Genomic DNA, 18,332 nt, shown 5'->3' with positions numbered 1-18,332 from the left:
TGGTAGGATGTCCTTCATTTTCAGAGAGTGTAGAGCAAGAAACAAGCAAAAGAGAACATTCTTTAACTCCCATTTTCCTCCATCACGATGCAATTGTCGATTAGTTCCATCATTTCCAGGAGTAAAACACACTCCCTGTCGGATTGCAGTGCATTTTCTCACTTGACAATAACTGTGATGCCATTTTAAAATGGAAAAGAAAACCATTATCAAAAGATGCAGAATACGTTACAATTAGAATCTCACACTTTAGAACAAGCTTGGAATTTGATCCCTTCACAAAATTTCGGTTTGTGTTTCCGATGATATTGCAGATCCTGACAGATCCACATTGATTCCCAGACTAACCAATCAGAGTGAGGTTACCATGCCTCCAAAGTAGCCAATCAGAAGACAGGCGTTCCTCCATCCCTCATTAGCATGAATGACGCCGTCAGTCTATAACGTGCGAGCTCCGAGTCCGCTTTCCCTTATTCTGCATCTGAGAGTGAGCGGCGCTATGGCTGAGGAAAAGAAGGGTCAAGTTGCCAAGAAGGGCGCGAAGAAAGCGGTGAAGAGGGCGCCAGCGAAGGGTGGCAAGAAGAGGAGGCGGTCCAGGAAAGAAAGTTACGCCATCTACATCTACAAAGTGATGAAGCAGGTTCACCCCGACACCGGCATCTCCTCCAAGGCCATGAACATCATGAACTCGTTCGTCAAAGATATTTTCGAGCGCATCGCGGGGGAGGCTTCCCGCCTGGCCCATTACAACAAGCGCAGCACCATCAGCTCCCGGGAGATCCAGACCGCCGTGCGGCTGCTGCTGCCCGGGGAGCTGGCCAAGCACGCCGTGTCGGAGGGTACAAAGGCGGTGACCAAGTACACCAGCTCCAAGTGAAGGACCGCATTGCACTGAAACACACCCACAACCCAAAGGCTCTTTTAAGAGCCACCTACAACTTCCCTGAAACAGCTGAATCGTTATGTTTATGTATTTTAAATAAATATATCTACGAGACTTGTGTTTAATAAACGTTCTGTCAAGTATTGTGTGATCGCTGACCCCGTCCGCGCCTTATTCTCTGATACGTTAATGTGTATCCTGTAGTCCCTGCCTGCGGAGAGAGATCATGTTAAACGCCACTGTGTCATTTTTCAGCTGATTGTATGTCCTTGTTGCTCTTGGTTATTCGATCAGTTCAGGAGCTATGAGCCCTGAGTTTCATCCCCATCAAACCAAATGTCCCCAGCACCCGCCGGCAAGCAAACAAGAAAAGGTTTCCCTCTGAGTCCGATTTTACTTTATTTATTTTTAATTGCCAAATCTACGCACGGGTATTGTCCGGATGCAGAGTCATGCCAAATGCACCTAAATAAAACTGGAACAGCTGCAGAAGTGGCAGAGTAAATGTGGAGTTTTTATCGATCTATGATCGTGTGCAATAGGGAGGGTAACTTCACAATATTCTCGAAGGATCGTCTTCACTATTAATGCGCTTTCTTGGGAGAACGTAATCTCATGTTGTATCAGTATATCGGGGTGCTGTTGAATGTGAAATAAATAATCAGTTGCAGAGTGCAGTGTTTGGCGCCTTATTTTTTGTTTAACCTTTGGAAAATCCCAATTAAAGATCAGAAATGGGCAGGTTCCAGTAGGCTAGGGAATGAGGTAGACAGTTAATGTAAAGAGCACACTTTCAATGGAGAAGTAAATTATCTCGAGTATTCGTGCATTCTTCTGTGTTTAAACTGCCTACTTTTCGGTAGACATTGGCGGGCTTTTCAAATTGTAAAAAAAGCGGTTGATGATTTGGCGCCGGTGTTTTCCGCCCTTCTCCCCGTGCCCTCTCCGGATTGGGGAATGAGGCAGATATCTGATTGGGAATTGAAACAACATTAGGCGGGGCTGGACAATGGGACCAATCAGAAACGGCCGCCCCACCATTCCGCCCGAATGTATAAGAGACCGCAATGTGGGCGGAGTGTAGCATTCTCTGTAAAAGTGCTTGTGAGATTGTGACTATGTCTGGAAGAGGAAAGGGCGGTGGGAAAGGTCGCGCCAAGGCGAAGTCTCGGTCGTCCCGGGCTGGCCTGCAGTTCCCGGTGGGTCGTGTTCACAGGCTCCTGAGAAAGGGTAACTATGCTGAGCGTGTGGGTGCCGGAGCGCCGGTCTATCTGGCTGCGGTGCTGGAGTATCTGACGGCTGAAATCCTGGAGCTGGCCGGCAACGCGGCCCGGGACAACAAGAAGACCCGCATCATCCCCAGGCACCTGCAGCTGGCCGTGCGCAACGACGAGGAGCTCAACAAGCTGCTGGGAGGGGTGACCATCGCTCAGGGCGGGGTGCTGCCTAATATCCAGGCCGTCCTGTTGCCCAAGAAAACTTCCGCTGCGGGATCTGCTAAAAAATGAAGAGACCATCCTTGAATCTGACAAGTACTTAACATCGCTACATATCTATCTCATTTTTATTGGATATTTTTACTGCCTGTGGCAGCAGAGGAAGATTATTTCCTAGAATACGATTCTAACGGTGTCCGGACATACATTATATCTCATTACACGGTCACTGCCTGAGTGACCAATGTTCTATGAGTTTAGAATAGTGTCACGGGTGTTCCCGATCGGGTTTGGCTTCACATTTCCTTTAACTGCATCAGTAAGAGCTGAATCCTCCCACTGTCTCTGTAGCATATACCTCTGCAATATATTCTCTGCTCGGTTCATATCCACTTTTTTTCCGCCGGCCTCGAAAGAGCGTGTTCAAAAGCAGTCAGTCATGTTTCAGCTGTAAAAGGAGGGAATGCGATAAAGTGATGGTGGGCATTTTCAAATTTGAAAATAAGCCGTTGATCTCTTGGCGCAATTTTTTCCCTTTTCTCTCCTGCCTCCACCTCACCACAAGCCATGTTAACGCAAAGGGAGTCAGTCAATGAGGAGATGGGTTTTTTCCTGAAATATCTAACCCAATACCAAAATTTGATGTGAACATCACTCATCTAATTACTATATTTCCGCAATCTCTGAATGAAGATCTCATTAGTTGCAAATTCACTGCCGCTGCCTTTTGTCTTTAACTGAATTCCAAGAGAAATACTGTACTAATGTCCCCTATCGCTTCCTGCGCTCCCTGGATGAGCAACCGAACTTGTATCCGCCGTGAATCAATCGAAAAACCGCCGATGTAAACATCTTAAAAACCAAAATAGTGTACACCGGTAAAATTACAGAACCACACTATCAATAATTTTTATTTCATCCAAATTATTACTTGCCCGAAGACAATTTGTTATCGCTGCCTGAGCGGGCAGGTGGGAAGAACGCGCCACATAACACATCTGCAGGCTCCCAGTAACAAAACTGAGCTGAGTGTTATGCCTGGGAAATATAAATACTCTAATATGGAACATTAACGTCTGGGTTCCACAATAAATAAAAACAAATTATCATTTATGGCATGGACAGCCAAGTACACAATGATATCATTCCTGAGATGGACAGGTATTCACGAAAATAAGGATCGAAGGTTACGGGAAATTTGAGAAATATCAGCCATGATGGAATAGCAGAACAAGCTGGACGGGCAGAATGGCCTCATGCTGCTGCTACATCCTACTATTACAAAGTTACGATGTTATTCTTTAGATGGAATAACCAGGTTGCACAACAGTAATTATCGATTGGCCGAATAGCCTCTTATCTACACTGTAAAAATACTTGCAATTTTAAAATCATTCGCCACGGTAAACAAGAGGATGTGGTGGAGGCTGGTACAATTGCAATATTTAAGAGGCATTTAGATGGGTATATGAATGGGAAGGGTTTGGAGGAATATGGGCCGGGTGCTGGCAGGTGGGACTAAATTGGGTTGGGATATCTGGTTGGCATGGATGGGTTGGACCGAAGGGTCTGTTTCCATGCTATACATCTCTATGACTCTATTAGGGTGGTGCTGGAAAAGCGCAGCAGGAAAGGCTTTTGCCCGAAACATCAATTTTCCTGCTTCTCAGATGCTGCCTGAACTGTTTTGCTTTTCAAGCACCACTCTAATCTCCAGCATCCGCAATACCCACCTCTGCCAAACAGAATTGCCCTATCTTTGAATTCCATGGATAGATTCATTTTACAGTTAAATTTTCGTACACTGAGGATGTTGTCTGATTGCACAGTGCTCTGAATGAGACTTTCTGCTGTCATTTAGAAGCTTTCAAAATGAACTGACATCAAACCAGAACAGTTGCCTCACGGCAAGGGTCAGTCAAATAGCACAGAAACAGATTCTTCTGTCCAACCAGTATTTACCCAATATAATCTCCAACTAGACAAGTCCCACCTGCCTGTTCTTGGCCCATAACCCTCCAAAATCTTAACAATGATATACTTACCCAAATGTCTTTTCAACATTGTGACTGTGTCCATATGCATCACCCCCTTTCGAAGTTAATTCCACACAATCTGTACTGTTCTTTTTAAAAAAAACTTACTTTTAAAATCTTTTTCCTTTTACCTTAAAAATGTGTCTCATCGTCTTGCAGTCTCTTACCATAGAAAACGATCCCTACCATGCCCCTTACCTTTAGCCCTCATGATTTTCAAAACTCTATCACCCATCAAGATCTTCGGCTCCAGAGAACAGAAGTCTCAGCCTATTCTTGTAATGGAATCTTTCATTCCCATCAACATCCTAGTAAAGCTTTCCTGAATCCTTTCCAGCTCAACAGTATACTTTTGATAACAGGGTGACCAGAACTTGATACGATAATCCAGAAGAGGACTCATCAACATCCTATACAACCTCAATACGACCTTCCAACTCCTGTACTCCAAGGTCTGAGCAATGAAGGCAAGCATGCTAAATGTTTTTTTCACCACATTGTCTACATGTGAAGCAAACTTCAAAAATATGCAGCTGGCTAACTAGGTCTCTCTGTTCAGCAGCACTACCCAAGGCCCTGCTTGTAATTGTATAAGGCCTACCCTTGTCTCCGTAACTCCATCTGCCATTCCTCACACTATTGACTGATTCAATCAAGATTACCTTAAAAATGTGTCTCATCGTCTTGCAGTCTCTTACCATAGAAAACGATCCCTACCATGCCCCTTACCTTTAGCCCTCATGATTTTCAAAACTCTATCACCCATCAAGATCTTCGGCTCCAGAGAACAGAAGTCTCAGCCTATTCTTGTAATGGAATCTTTCATTCCCATCAACATCCTAGTAAAGCTTTCCTGAATCCTTTCCAGCTCAACAGTATACTTTTGATAACAGGGTGACCAGAACTTGATACGATAATCCAGAAGAGGACTCATCAACATCCTATACAACCTCAATATGACCTTTCAACTCCTGTACTCAAAGGTCTGAGCAATGAAGGCAAGCACGCTAGATGTTTTCTTCACATTGTATACATGTGAAGCAAACTTCAAAAATATGCAGCTGGCCAACTAGGTCTCTCTGTTCAGCAGCACGACCCAAGGCCCTGCTTGTAATTGTATAAGGCCTACCCTTGTTTGTTTTGTAAATATGCAATGCCTCAATAACTCCATCTGCCATTCCTCACGCCTTTGACTGATTTAATCAAACTTTGCTTCTAATCTGAGATAGCTTTCACAGTCCACTATACCACCAATTTTGATGACATCTGCAAAATTACTAACCATGTCTTTTGTATTTTCATCAAAATCATTTACATAAAAAACAAACAAGTGGACCCAGCAGTGATTGGGGTGGAACATCATTGGTAACTTGCATCCAGTCTAATAAGCAACTGTCCACCTCCTCTCTATCTCCTGCTGTTATGCCAATTTTATATTCAATTGGCACGCTCAACCTGAATCCCATGTAATCTAACCTTGCTATTTACTCTACCATGCAGAAACTTGTAAAAGGCTTTACCAAACTTTAAGTCAATAATGTTTACCTATGTGCCCTCAATCTTCTTGGATACCCCCTCAACAATCTCAATCAACTTTGGGAAATATAATTTCCTTCTCCTCCCCAAACCATACATTTGAATCCTATCTTTCAGAATCACCTCAAACAATGTACCCATCACACAAGTTAGACTTACAGGTCTATACTTCCCAGGTTTCTCCTTACATCCCTTCTTAAAATAATGGCAAAATATTACCCAATAACCGATCATCCAGCACCTCACCATAGTTACAGATGATACAAATATTTCTGTAAGGGGTGCCACAATATCCTCCTTAACTTCCCACAATGTCCTGGGATACACTAGATCAGGTCTCGGAGATTATTCAACTTTGTTTTCAAAGACCTCCAGCATTTCCTCTTCTGTAATGTGAACTTTTTTCAAAACATCAATATTCATTTTCATGAGTTTGCCTGCTTCCCAGTAAAAACTGATGTTAAAATTCATTTTCTGCCTCTCGCATCTTCTGAAATTTAAACAGAACTGCAGAGGTGAACTGGAGCTGCTGGTAACAAAATGGCCCATGTCTGCTCCTACAAAATGGCTGACAAATGTCTGCCCTTAGTACATTGTCATTAATGGCTGAGTAATCTGTTTTGTCCAGGGCAAATGAAGGTACTTCTGAAAACTTACTAACTTTCACACATAGGCATAAATGTTTTGGTTCCATGTATCTCTGCTGGAAGTCTTTCAAAACAGACCTAAACCTAACTAACCAGAACAGAAAGCATTCTTACAAATCTTATAGCAACTAGTTAAAACTAAATGTAGTTGGTATTTTTAACACACATAATTAGGACAATGGGAAATATAAGAGGAAAAACAGAATTTCATAAAGAAAGCACATGAGATACAATGAATAACAGAATTCAAACTGACTCAGATAAAGTCAGTCTGAGAGGCCTGAAGGAGTCTAGCATTGAACTTTGGAATGTGAATGAAGAGGATGCATAGAAAGATGCCACAAATTCACCTGCATCTCCACGCACATCATTTACTGCACCCGATGTGGCCTCCTCTATATTGGGGAGACAGGCCGCCTACTTGCGGAACGTTTCAGAGAACACCTCTGGGACACCCGGACCAACCAACCCAACCACCCTGTGGCTCAAAACTTCAATTCCCCCTCCCACTCCACCAAGGACATGCAGGTCCTTGGACTCCTCCATCGCCAGACCATAACAACACGACGGTTGGAGGAAGAGCACCTCATCGTCCGCCTAGGAACCCTCCAACCACAAGGGATGAACTCAGATTTCTCCAGTTTCCTCATTTCCCCTCCCCCCACCGTGTCTCAGTCAAATCCCTCGAACTCAGCCCCGCCTTCCTAACCTGCAATCTTCTTCCTGACCTCTCTGCCCCCACCCCCACTCCGGCCTATCACCCTCACCTTGACCTCCTTCCACCTATTGCATTTCCAACGCCCCTCCCCCAAGTCCCTCCTCCCTACCTTTTATCTTAGCCTGCTGGACACACTTTCCTCATTCCTGAAGAAGGGCTCATGCCCAAAACGTCGATTCTCCTGCTCCTTGGATGCTGCCTGACCTGCTGCGCTTTTCCAGCAACACATTTTCAGCTCTGATCTCCAGCATCTGCAATCCTCACTTTCTCCTGCATAGAAAGATGGCAAAGATGAGTGATTATAGTGTCTGTTCAATGCCATGAGGTCATGGGAAGCCGAGGCCTGTTAAAGGAATGCCTGTCATTGATTCGGTGTCTTATAGGATTGGGTTTATGAAGTATGAGGGAGGATCAAAGTGATCAAGTTGTATGTGATTGTTATCAGCAAATTTATAAAAATACTGCTTTATGTTATAAATTTAGTGTGTGTCATGATCTCCCTTTCAGGGCTGGTCTCTGGAGAGGATCCTTTGTCCCTGCTTTAACTGGGTTTTGCATGAATAAACCTCCACTTGCCTGAGTTCTGCCTGCCTGCTGAGTTTGCATTCCCTTTCAGGGGGAAAAGTCTCTGACAACAACAACTACCTCTTTGATCTTTAAGGTGCCCTACTCTCTTTCTCTCTCTCATTGTTAACTTGCTTTGAACGATCTAGTAGAATCTCGTTGAATTATGCTTAACCTTATCTGCCAAGACTATCTGGTATCCCGCTCTTTGATTTCCTAATCTCCCTCTCAAGAATGCCCTTACTATTTGCATAATGTTCGAGATGCTTTTCACCCCAGTTGTCTATGTCTAATATATGATTTATTTCTATTTGCTAATAAAACATTGACTTTGCTGCTCCTCTGATGCTGCGCTTTTCCAGTTTCATTTTTATCAACTCTGACTGTCCTTACTAAAAACCATACATTTATCCACAATATATTGCTTTTGCCCATTGACTTCTCCTCAACACAATCACAATGCATCTTGTTTCACAGCTTACCATAGAGTGGCATGGTGGCTCGGTGGTTAGCACTGATGCCTCACAGCACCAGGGTCCCAGGTTCAATTCCAGCCTCTGTGCTCTGGTTTCCTCCCACATTCCAAAGACCTGCAGGTCAGGTGAATTGGCCATAGTAAATTACCCATAGTGTTAGATGCATTAATCAGAGGGAAATGGGTCGGTGTGGACTAGTTGGGCTGAAAGGCCTGTTTCCACGTTGTAGGGAATCTAATCTAAAAAACCCAGTTTTATGTCTTCTGTCAATCTGGAGATATTATATTTAGTTTCCTCTTCTAAATCATTGTGACTATATTGTGAAGAGTAGGATTCTAATCATGATTCTTGCCATGACTCCTAGTCATTGCCTGCCATCGAAAAAATGATCCATTTATTCCCTCTACGTGTTTTCTTTCAGTCAAGCAGTTTTTTAAAATCCATCTCAACACCATGTTCTTTATTTTGTTTTTTTGTGGAATTTTGTCAAAGGAAACATACAAATGACACCATCTGCTTATCACCTCTACTCCAGCAGATTTGCCAAGCTGAGAACATAGAACATTATGACACAGGAACAGGCATTTCGAATCCATGCTGACTTTGTTTGGTCTCAATCTTTTTTTTCCTGCAGACACTCTGCAAGTTTTTTTTACTGCAGGCTGAGTGGCCTATAATTTCCAGATTATGTCTAACTTGCTTTTCAAATAGATTGGTCACATTAGCTAACTCACAATCTGTGGAAAATATTGCAATGTCTATGGAATCTTGGAACATGACCATTGTCTATTTCTGTGACCACTATGTTAAGTACTCTGGGATGTGGATGACCAGGCCCTGCTGTTTCCCAGCTTCAATCCTATCCATTGTCCCAACACAATTTTCCAAACAATACTGATTTGTTTCAGTTTTTTCCTCTCACTGAACTTTGTGTTCTCCAACATTCCTGGTGCATCATTTGTGTCGTCCTTTGTGATCAAAGAACAACAGTTACATATTTGGATTGATAGTCATTTTTCTTCCCTAATATGGACTGCCTCTTTTTGATCGTAAGAGACCTATCTTTGTGTTCACCAACCCATGTTTTTTTTTCATTTCCCCTTTACACATTTATCAGTACTTTAATAGTTAGTTTCTTTTTCAAAACATCTGCAAGCTTACTCCAGTCCTCATTTTCTCTTTCTTAAGCCCTTTATCTCATCGTTTGCTGAATTCTAAATTGTGGCGAAAGTGAGGACTGCAGATGTTGGAAATCAGAGTCAAGATTAGAGTGGTGCTGGAAAAGCGCAGCAGGTCAGGCAGCATCCGAGTCGCAGGAAAATTGATGTTTCAGGCAAAAGCTTTTCGTCAGGAATGAGGCTGGGAGCCTCCAGGATGGAGAGATAAATGGGAGCGGGGTGGGGCTGGGGAGAAGGTAGCGAGGAGTGTAATAGATGGTTGGACGTGGGGATGAAGGTGATGGGTCAGAGAGGAGGGTGGAGCGAATAGATGTGAAGGAAGATTGGCAGGTAGGACAGGTCATGAGGATGCTGCTGAGCTGGCAGGTTGGAACTGGTGTAAGGTGGGGGGAGGGGAAACAAGGAAACTGGTGAAGTCCATGAAGTTGATTCGAAACTTACTGCGAATTGTCTTGTAAGGATGCTACCTTGAAGAAGTTCTCCCCATCTCTCTACAAAGATCTCACTGAGTTTCTCTCTCACTGCAACCCCCAGGTCATCTCCTCTGCCCTGAATTCTAAATTGTTCCCAGGCTTTATGTTTATCTGTTTATTTTCTTCCCAATTTTTGGGATCAAATATTATCTCACAGAGCCCTAACATTTTGTTAAGTTTACAAAAGTAATACTAAAGCTTTGTAAAATTGTAAAACTTTCCAAATTCAGGGCTACCTCCATCAGAAAAGTTAAATGCAGTTGATATAGGGAGACATCAGCTTGATAGAGGGCAAGTTTCTCTCTAAGCCGCACACCATAATCACTTGGAAATATATGCCCTTTCCTTCACTGTCGCTTGATCAAGACCCTGGAATTCCCTGCTCATGGCATTGTGGGCAGCACATGGACAACAGCTGTTCCAGAAGATGGCTCACCACCGCCTTCTCAAAGGGGAATAAAGGCGAAACTCAGCCAGCGACGTCCACATTCCTAGAGTGAATAAACAAAAATACCTGGGGTCTCTCGTTGTGGCATACATCACAAGGTTTCTGTCTGCAGCATACCTGACACTAACATCTGTTGTCCACTATACACTAAATCGAGGCCCAGAGACGTTATTGCACACCCCTGCTCCAGGTTTGATTTTTGCACACGCCTCCTGAACCAGAAACAGGGACTAACACTGTGATGCAAGACTCGCTCCAACAGTTACATTCTGCCTTAGTAAGAGTGTTCCACTTATTTCATATGTGCTACTATTTTCCACTTATGTTACTTTCTTAAAGGAATTAATATTTGTGGATGAGGGGTCAGCAGGATTACATACCCCAGTTAACATTCGATCAGACGAGATGTTATTGAATGGTGGGCACAGGAGATGGGCCGAGTGGCCGCCAGCTTCCCCGCCCCCTGATCAGATTGTGAGAGAGCCGGAGGGAGGAGTTATTAACGTGACCCGGGAATGAGCTCCATTGGAGCTTCATAAAGGGGCAATGTCCCAGCTTGAAACCTTCTCTGCCCTTTCCCCCACAGCCCCAGTTCCTTTGGTCAAACTGGGAGAAAAGGGAATTGGGAGAAATGACCAATTGATGTTTGTTTCTGGGAATTTTTGGGAAAACATCGCATGCGCAATGCCTCATCGCACGCTCGCCTCCCCCAAAGCTGATTGTTCCTGTCCAGAGGAGCGCATGCGTGAGACCCTCCCCCAGCGCTGCCATTGAGGGGCATTTACTCAGTGAGTGCAAGAGGTTTGTTTGAAACAGACCGCAATGGAGAGATCAGCGCCCAGGGAAGCGAGGGAACAGCAGGCTCCTTCCAGCAGCACATCGGGATGGGAGACCGGGATTGATTCGGGGTGAGTTCAGGGGGAACCGGGGGCTGTTTGTAAGAGGCCGAGCGGAGCAGGAACTGGTCCCGGAACTTGGAGTGAGCGGGCTGGGGGGAAGAGAGAGGCCTTTCTCGGGCTGTGTGTGGGCCTGCTGAGGGAGGCAGAGCGGGAAGAAGCTGCTGTGGGACATTCTTGGGGTTTGCAATCCCCTAAACACTGGTGGGAATTCATTGTTTGGCTTCTGTTTCCCGCTGTTTGTTGCGAATAGACTTTGAATTATTGGGAAATAAAGGGCAGTGTATCTAAATGTGATAGTGACAGCTGTTCTTCCTTCAACAGTTCGTGTTTATTTTTGGGAGCTGAACATTGAACTGTGTAATCATTCTAGTTTTGGAGCTGTGCATATGTTGGTTAGTTTTCTTTCATCTGAGTAAACTGTTTCAGTATTTCGCAAACAGCAAAAGATTGGGAGGAGATCAGTATTGCTTTGGAACCAGACTTTGCTCTGTTTAAAAACAGAAGTATCATGATCATGACCTGAATGTTGCGTTGATCAGTTGATGTCTTTCTACTCAGAAATGATGATATCACTCTTTTCTTCCTCTAGGCAAATGTTTGATGGACCAAGATGATGTAATATTTCCTCAGTACAAAGCTAAGTATGATCATCTGCTTCTACCAACCAGCAGGTATGTTACAGTTGTCAGATTGGAGAACATCCTTTCCACAGTCAGAGTGGATTGAGTCAGATACACATTGAGCTCAATTTCCAGAAGTATGCATTCAATCCAAGAGTCAGGCACAACTAATGAAATATTTTTTAAAATTTCTCTTTATACCAATGCACAACAGCTCAGTTTCAATAAATTCCATTATGCATAGCCAGATATCATTTGCAACATCAGAAGAGGGATAGACTGTAACCTCATATGAAATATACTTTCAGGAATTACATTAATCCACATGTAGTAAAGGCAAGTTTAAAGTTACAATCAAGGTGAACAAACAAGTCATGCTGTTACATTGTTACAACAAGGATATATGAAGAAGATATTGGGTGCAGATGCAGAAAGAAACTTTGATATTTTCAGTAACTGAGAAAGTCAAAATTACATTTTTGATAAATCATTGTCCTGGAAAAGACACAACAATTAAACTATGTAAATTCCGAATGAACCTGTGGGCCAAAGCCTGATGTCGAGAGAGTGCCCACAACCACCATCTCCATCCCACCCCCATAAGTGTGCTTGCGCGTGCGCACAGCATTCTATCTCCCACAGAGCTACTGACTGATTAACAATAGTTGCAAATTCATACACCATCCTGAAATACACATTACAACATCTAACAGTGATGAAGATCCATATACACCACAACTAGCAGAAAACATTTATCAAACTGATTTCTCCTCAGATCTCTAGTCAAAGAGATCTACAGCACAGAATACATCTATTCAAATTATTAAGTCTGCACTGATCAAAAACAGTCTATAACAACACAGCTGATTGAAAGGGATTAAAATTGTTAACTCAATGAGTATTCCATTTCCATAGATTTTTCATGGGAGCAGAGAAGTTGTCATCCCCATCTGTGTCATAATGCCATTCTCCATTTCATCATTTTGTAGGATTTTTTTTCAGTCCAAAAAGAAAGTTTTTATTATTATTGTGTCTTTCAAAATTTGTTTCAAGAAATCTTTGAAGAATTCCTCTTGACTGTCTCTTCATTAACCTAAAAAAAACATCAAGAATCAGGATATAGTTTTATCAAGGGATCAATGGAATCAGATTATTACTATTTAAAGCAGTGCAGAAAGAAAGATAAAGCTAAAATTAATAGGTTTGTCAAGCTGCTCCTTTATTTTAACCACCAAGAGTTGATTGTTCAATAAATTGAATTTGACTGTTTAAATATTCTTCACCGATAGTGGAAGATAAAAGACCTTTTGTTTTCCCCTGCCCTACCAGAGAGCAACAAGAATACTGCTAATGGCTTGCACCAGATCCTTTCCAGATTATTAAATAAAATAGAACTGACCAATTCTCTTCTCGGCACAAGGAACGTTGTCTTAAGTCAGCTGCAATGCAGTTGAAGTGTTCACTTAGTTGCAAATTGATTCGGTTAATACTGATCATTAATTCATTGGTAAAATATGTCACAATGCAAAAACTGATAGCATCCTGAAAACCAGACTGTTCCTGGTTAGACTCTGCACTATAGGAATTACAAAAGTCTATTGCTTTTCTCCCCTTGATTCTGAAGAAAAGCACAGATGCTTTGCTGCTGTAATATGTTGCATGTTCACCTGCCTATAGGATCCATGGACTCTAAAACTAAAGAACATAGACTCTGGACATTATCCAACTACGTATGGAATGAGCTGCCAAAGGAAGTGGTGGAGGCTGGTACAATTGCAACATTTAAGAGGCATTTGGATGGGTATATGAATAGGAAGGGTTTGGAGGGATATGGGCTGGGTGCTGGCAGGTGGGACTAGATAGGGTTGGGATATCTGGTCGGCATGGACAGGTTGGACTGAAGGGTCTGCTTCCATGTTGTACATCTCTATGACTCTATGTACGAGGTCAAATATTAGCAGATATAGAAACACATCCACTTTCACTGATGGGAGCTGACTCCAGTGGCAATGGATAAAACCTCATTCATGTCAGGTAGCAGAAATTTAAACCATTAATTGTGCTTGCAGTTACTAAAAGTGACATGTTTCAATTTAGACGACACTGAACCACTGTGAAATACAATAACCAAGAATAAGGACCACATTGTTATCAAGGATCAGAGATTGATCGATTGAATTCAGTTCTAACACTCAGCCTGGTGCAAAGACACTTTATCCACACTCCCAATTCTGGTTGAGGGCCTGAGTAATGCAGAAGCATTTCCATACATCTTAATGGATGAAACACTGATTTATAAGGCATTAAACCTACATCCGTGTATCAGATCATGACATGCAGAACTGGAAACGTAAGGAGATAGACAGACAGAAAATGTCAGTGTGGTATAGACCAATACCGCTCCTTTCAAGTGATACAGATTGGAAGCACAACAGGAAACTCACTCGCACTCAGCCAGATAATGGTGAAAGGGGAAAAAAGAATGAAATTTAGGCCCAGGTATTTCCAAATATGGACAGTTATAAATTGACTCACCAAACTATTAATTACTTCAGTTAGTGTTAGATGTTACATTTTACAGTGTCCAGCAGCAACTGGTAAAGGCTCCTGCATACACAAAATGTTAAAAAGTCAGAAAACAATAACATTCAGATTCGTGGCAAAAGGTAAACATAGAACCAACATTAATCCTTCAGTGTTAGTGAATATTGATCGAGTTTATCCAACACTCAGACCAAACAAATACAACTCAACGTGTAAAGAGAATGAGATTCTCAAACTCCACCTGATGCTGTTGCATACAAAACCAAACTGACACTATAGTTATTCAATGGCAGAATACTGCAGAACTAATCTCACGTTAGCATTTACCTTGAGATACTGGTAGTGAGTGGATGAAGTTCAGATGCCCAACAGTTAGTGGAAATTAGTATGGAGAACAGATGAACAACAGAGTGTTCCAGTGCAGACACAATGGGCTGAATGGCTGTATCAATTCTGTGGCTCTGTCATAAATCACAAAATGCAGACGAGTTTAAGGCCCAATAACAAAACCCTTAAAATCTACTATCACAGAATGAATCTCAGTCACAGAGGATTCTTTTTCCTAAATTCATTCATGGGATGAGGGCATCACTGGCTAAGCCAGTATTTATTGCCCATCCCTAACTGCTCAGGGGGTAGTTATGAGTCAACCACATTGTTGCGGATCTGGAGACACAAGGATGGCAGTTTCCTTACAGGACATTCGTGAACCAGATGGGTTTTCCTGACAATCAACCATAATTTCCTGGTGATGATTGGACTCTTAGAATATTATTGGCTGCTAGAGAATTAAGCAACTTTCATACATAAAAGAGTTGAAAATAGTTGGCACTGATTGAGTACTTGACTCTCACAGTCACACAGCAGAAACTGACAAGTATAGATCAATTCCAAAACTCTTATGTTACACAGAGCAGAATATAACACGGACAGATTGGTCAATCATACACATGTGCACATGGCAAGACATTTCAGAGGAAGATTGATAGCTCCATTCGCATCATCAAAATTTATTGGAACAGATTAATAACACTCCCTGTTTCAAATTGCGTAAATTGACATTACAGTATGATAATGACACTCATGTTTGCAGCACAGAAACTGACAGGTAGAAATTAATAACAAAAATTGCCTGAAAAATCCACAGGTTTGGCAGCATTTATGGAGGGAAATCCGACTTAACATTTGAGGTCTAGTGACCCCTCCTCAGAACTGATAATGTGCATTTTCCTAGCTACCATTTGGTCTTCTCTATGCTGGGGAAACTGAGTGTAGATTGGGTGTCCACTGTGCAGAACACCTACATTCTGTTCAGAAAAAAAATGTCCCTGAGCTTCTAGTTGCATGCCACTTCAACACACCACCCTGTACCCTGGCCAACATCTCTGTCTCAGGCTTGCTGCAGTGCTCCAGCAAAGTTCACTACAAGCTGGAAGAACAGCACCTCATTTTCTACTTGGGAACTCGACAGCCTTCTGGACTCAATATTGAATTCTACAACTTTAGAGCTAGAGCTCTCCCGTATCATTACCCAAAACCCCTCTCACCACACAGTGTTATCATAGGGTCTTCTATTGTACACCAAAACTCACTAACAGTCTCTATTAATAGCTATTACCATCCTCGTCTGACTGTGATCCACTAGTTTATCTGTTCAACTGTTCTTTCCGCTCTTTGGATTCTATATCCATCCACCATTTACTCCCTTACCCTTCAACACACCCTATCTTCTGCAGAAAATCTAATATTTTCCTGGCTACCATCTCTTCACAGGAAGGGTTACTAGACTAGAAATTTTAACTCTAATTTCTGTCCACAGACTCTGTCAGACCTGCTGAGATCTTCCAGCAATTTGTTTTAGTTTCTGATTTCCAGCATCTGCAGTTCTTTTGGTTTTCATTTAGAGATTAATAACTACATTTTCATATTCACAGAGCAGAAACTACCAGGGAAAATTGATAACCACATTCACATGTTCACAAAAGAAATTCTGTCAGGCAAACATTGATAAATGCACTCATGTTTACATTACAGAGCCTGACCGGGAAGGGTTCTGAACTAAACAAAACATTCATGAAGCAAAAACTGACAGACTGTTAAAAAGTAAGTTCTCATATTCACATAGCAGTACCTGGCAGACTTAGATTGACAATTACCCAAACACATTCAGTATTGAGTACAGTTGTAGGGAGGTCACCTTGCAGCTGTACAGGACATTGGTTAGGCCACTGTTGGAATATTGCATGCAATTCTGGTCTCCTTCCTATAGGAATGATATTGTGAATCTTAAAAGGGTTCAGAAACAATTTACAAGGATGTTGCCAGGTTTGGAGGATTTGAGCTATCAGGAGAGGTTGAATTGGCTTGAGGTTGAATTTTCCCTGGAGCATTGGAGGCTGGGGGGTGACATTATATACGTTTATAAAATCATGAGGGACATGGATAGGATAAATAGACAAAGTCTTTTCCCTGGAGTGGGGGAGTCTAGAACTAGAGGGCATAGGTTTAGGGTGAGAGGGGAACGATATAAAAGAGACCTAAGGGGCACGTTTTCATGCAGAGGGTGGTACTTGTATGGAATGACCTGCCAGGAGAAAGTGGTGGAGGCTGGTACAATTGCAGCATTTAAAAGGCATCTAGATGTGTATATGAATAGGAAGTATTTGGAGAGATATGGGCTGGGTGCTGGCAGGTGGGACTGGATTGGATTGGGATATCTAGTTGCCATGGACAAGTTGGACCGAAGGGTCTGTTTCCGTGCTGTACATCTCTATGACTATGACTCTGTGACATTCACTAAGCAGACTTCCTCGGATGGCTAAGGGAATTCAGCATGTCCATAAAGACTCTTGCAAATTTTTATAGATGCACCACAGAAAGCATCCTATTTGGATGTGTCACAGTGTAGTATGGCTCCTGTTCTGCCCAAGACCACAAGAAACTACCAGAGAGTTGTGACTCAGCCCAGTCCATCACTGAAAGCAGCCTTCCATCCAAAGGCTTCATTTCTACTTCCCCCTGTCTCGGGAAAGCAACCAACAACATGAAAGACCCATCCGACCCCAGTTATACGCTCCTCCACCCTGGTCTGTCAGGTAGAAAATACAGAAGTTTGAATACACCATCCAACAGATTCAACAACTGCTTCTCCGCTACTATTAGACTTTTGAATGGACCTTACATTTTGATGCTAATCTCTGCAGCTTCTCTGCAGCTTTAACACTGTATTCTGGATTCTGTTCTATTACCTTGATGGACCTTGGATGAGATGATCTCCCTGTAAGGTGCACAAAACAATACTTTTCAATTTATCTCCGGACATGTGGTAACAATGATCAAATTAAATGAATAACTGCAGTCTTATGTTCATATAGCAGAATCTGAGGGGTACAGGCTGAAAACTACAGTCACACAAACTGACAGGAAAAGATGAGTAAATACACTCAAAACACTGGAATTACAGAGCCTGACAGGGAAAGATTGATCACTCAACTCTCACGTTCACAAAGCAGAAGTTGATAGCAACAGATGAAAATTCAGCTCTCACATTCACATAGCAGGGATAGATTGACAATTACTTAAACGTATTCGCCAAGCAGAAACTGACAGCTGCAGATTGATAACTATATTTATGTATTCACGCAGCAGAGTCTGAAAGGTACAGATTGAATTACACTCACTTTGACAAAGAAGAAATTGACAGGTAGAGAATGATAACTGTACTCCCACATTCACATCGCTGAAACTGACAGCTACAGTTTGATTAATACACCCATATTCATAGAGCAGAAGTTGATGAGGACTGATCAAGAACTGTATTCACATATTGACAGGGAAGAAACTGACAGGGACAGGTTGGTATCGACTCTCTCAA

General features: G+C 42.5%; 3 protein-coding genes across 4 annotated transcripts in view; all 3 read left to right on the top strand.

Annotated features, from left to right (window-relative positions):
* Positions 1-409: 409 nt before the first annotated feature.
* LOC122544546 (late histone H2B.L4-like) lies at positions 410-1,047 on the top strand. The gene has a single exon (XM_043683861.1). It carries the CDS (start codon positions 425-427, stop codon positions 875-877), a length of 453 nt encoding a protein of 150 aa, XP_043539796.1. The 5' UTR covers positions 410-424; the 3' UTR covers positions 878-1,047.
* An 888-nt stretch (positions 1,048-1,935) lies between these two features.
* Positions 1,936-18,332, top strand: part of LOC122544556 (histone H2A-like) — a 29,821-nt gene continuing 13,424 nt past the window's right edge. Inside the window, exon 1 of one of the 2 annotated variants that reach the window (XM_043683872.1) lies at positions 1,936-2,408. In XM_043683872.1, coding sequence (XP_043539807.1) covers positions 1,951-2,391 — 441 coding nt within the window. In that variant the 5' untranslated portion in view covers positions 1,936-1,950 and the 3' untranslated portion in view covers positions 2,392-2,408. Of the gene's footprint in view, positions 2,416-18,332 lie in introns of both variants that reach the window. The other variant, XM_043683873.1, reaches the window with a different exon arrangement.
* The window catches only part of LOC122544500 (late histone H2B.L4-like), an 18,657-nt gene continuing 11,404 nt past the window's right edge, over positions 11,080-18,332 (top strand). The window contains exons 1-2 of the mRNA XM_043683735.1: positions 11,080-11,140; positions 11,884-11,965. Coding sequence (XP_043539670.1) covers positions 11,080-11,140; positions 11,884-11,965 — 143 coding nt within the window. The remainder of the gene's footprint in view (positions 11,141-11,883; positions 11,966-18,332) is intronic.

Source organism: Chiloscyllium plagiosum, chromosome 50 (assembly GCF_004010195.1).
Source record: "Chiloscyllium plagiosum isolate BGI_BamShark_2017 chromosome 50, ASM401019v2, whole genome shotgun sequence".
NCBI lineage: Eukaryota > Metazoa > Chordata > Chondrichthyes > Orectolobiformes > Hemiscylliidae > Chiloscyllium > Chiloscyllium plagiosum.
The sequence above is the reverse complement of the archived record's forward strand: the minus strand, read 5'-3'. Positions and strand labels throughout refer to the sequence as shown.

Coding starts and splice junctions, on each gene's coding strand:
- LOC122544546 (XM_043683861.1), top strand. CDS start 425: ATGACGCCGTCAGTCTATAACGTGCGAGCTCCGAGTCCGCTTTCCCTT.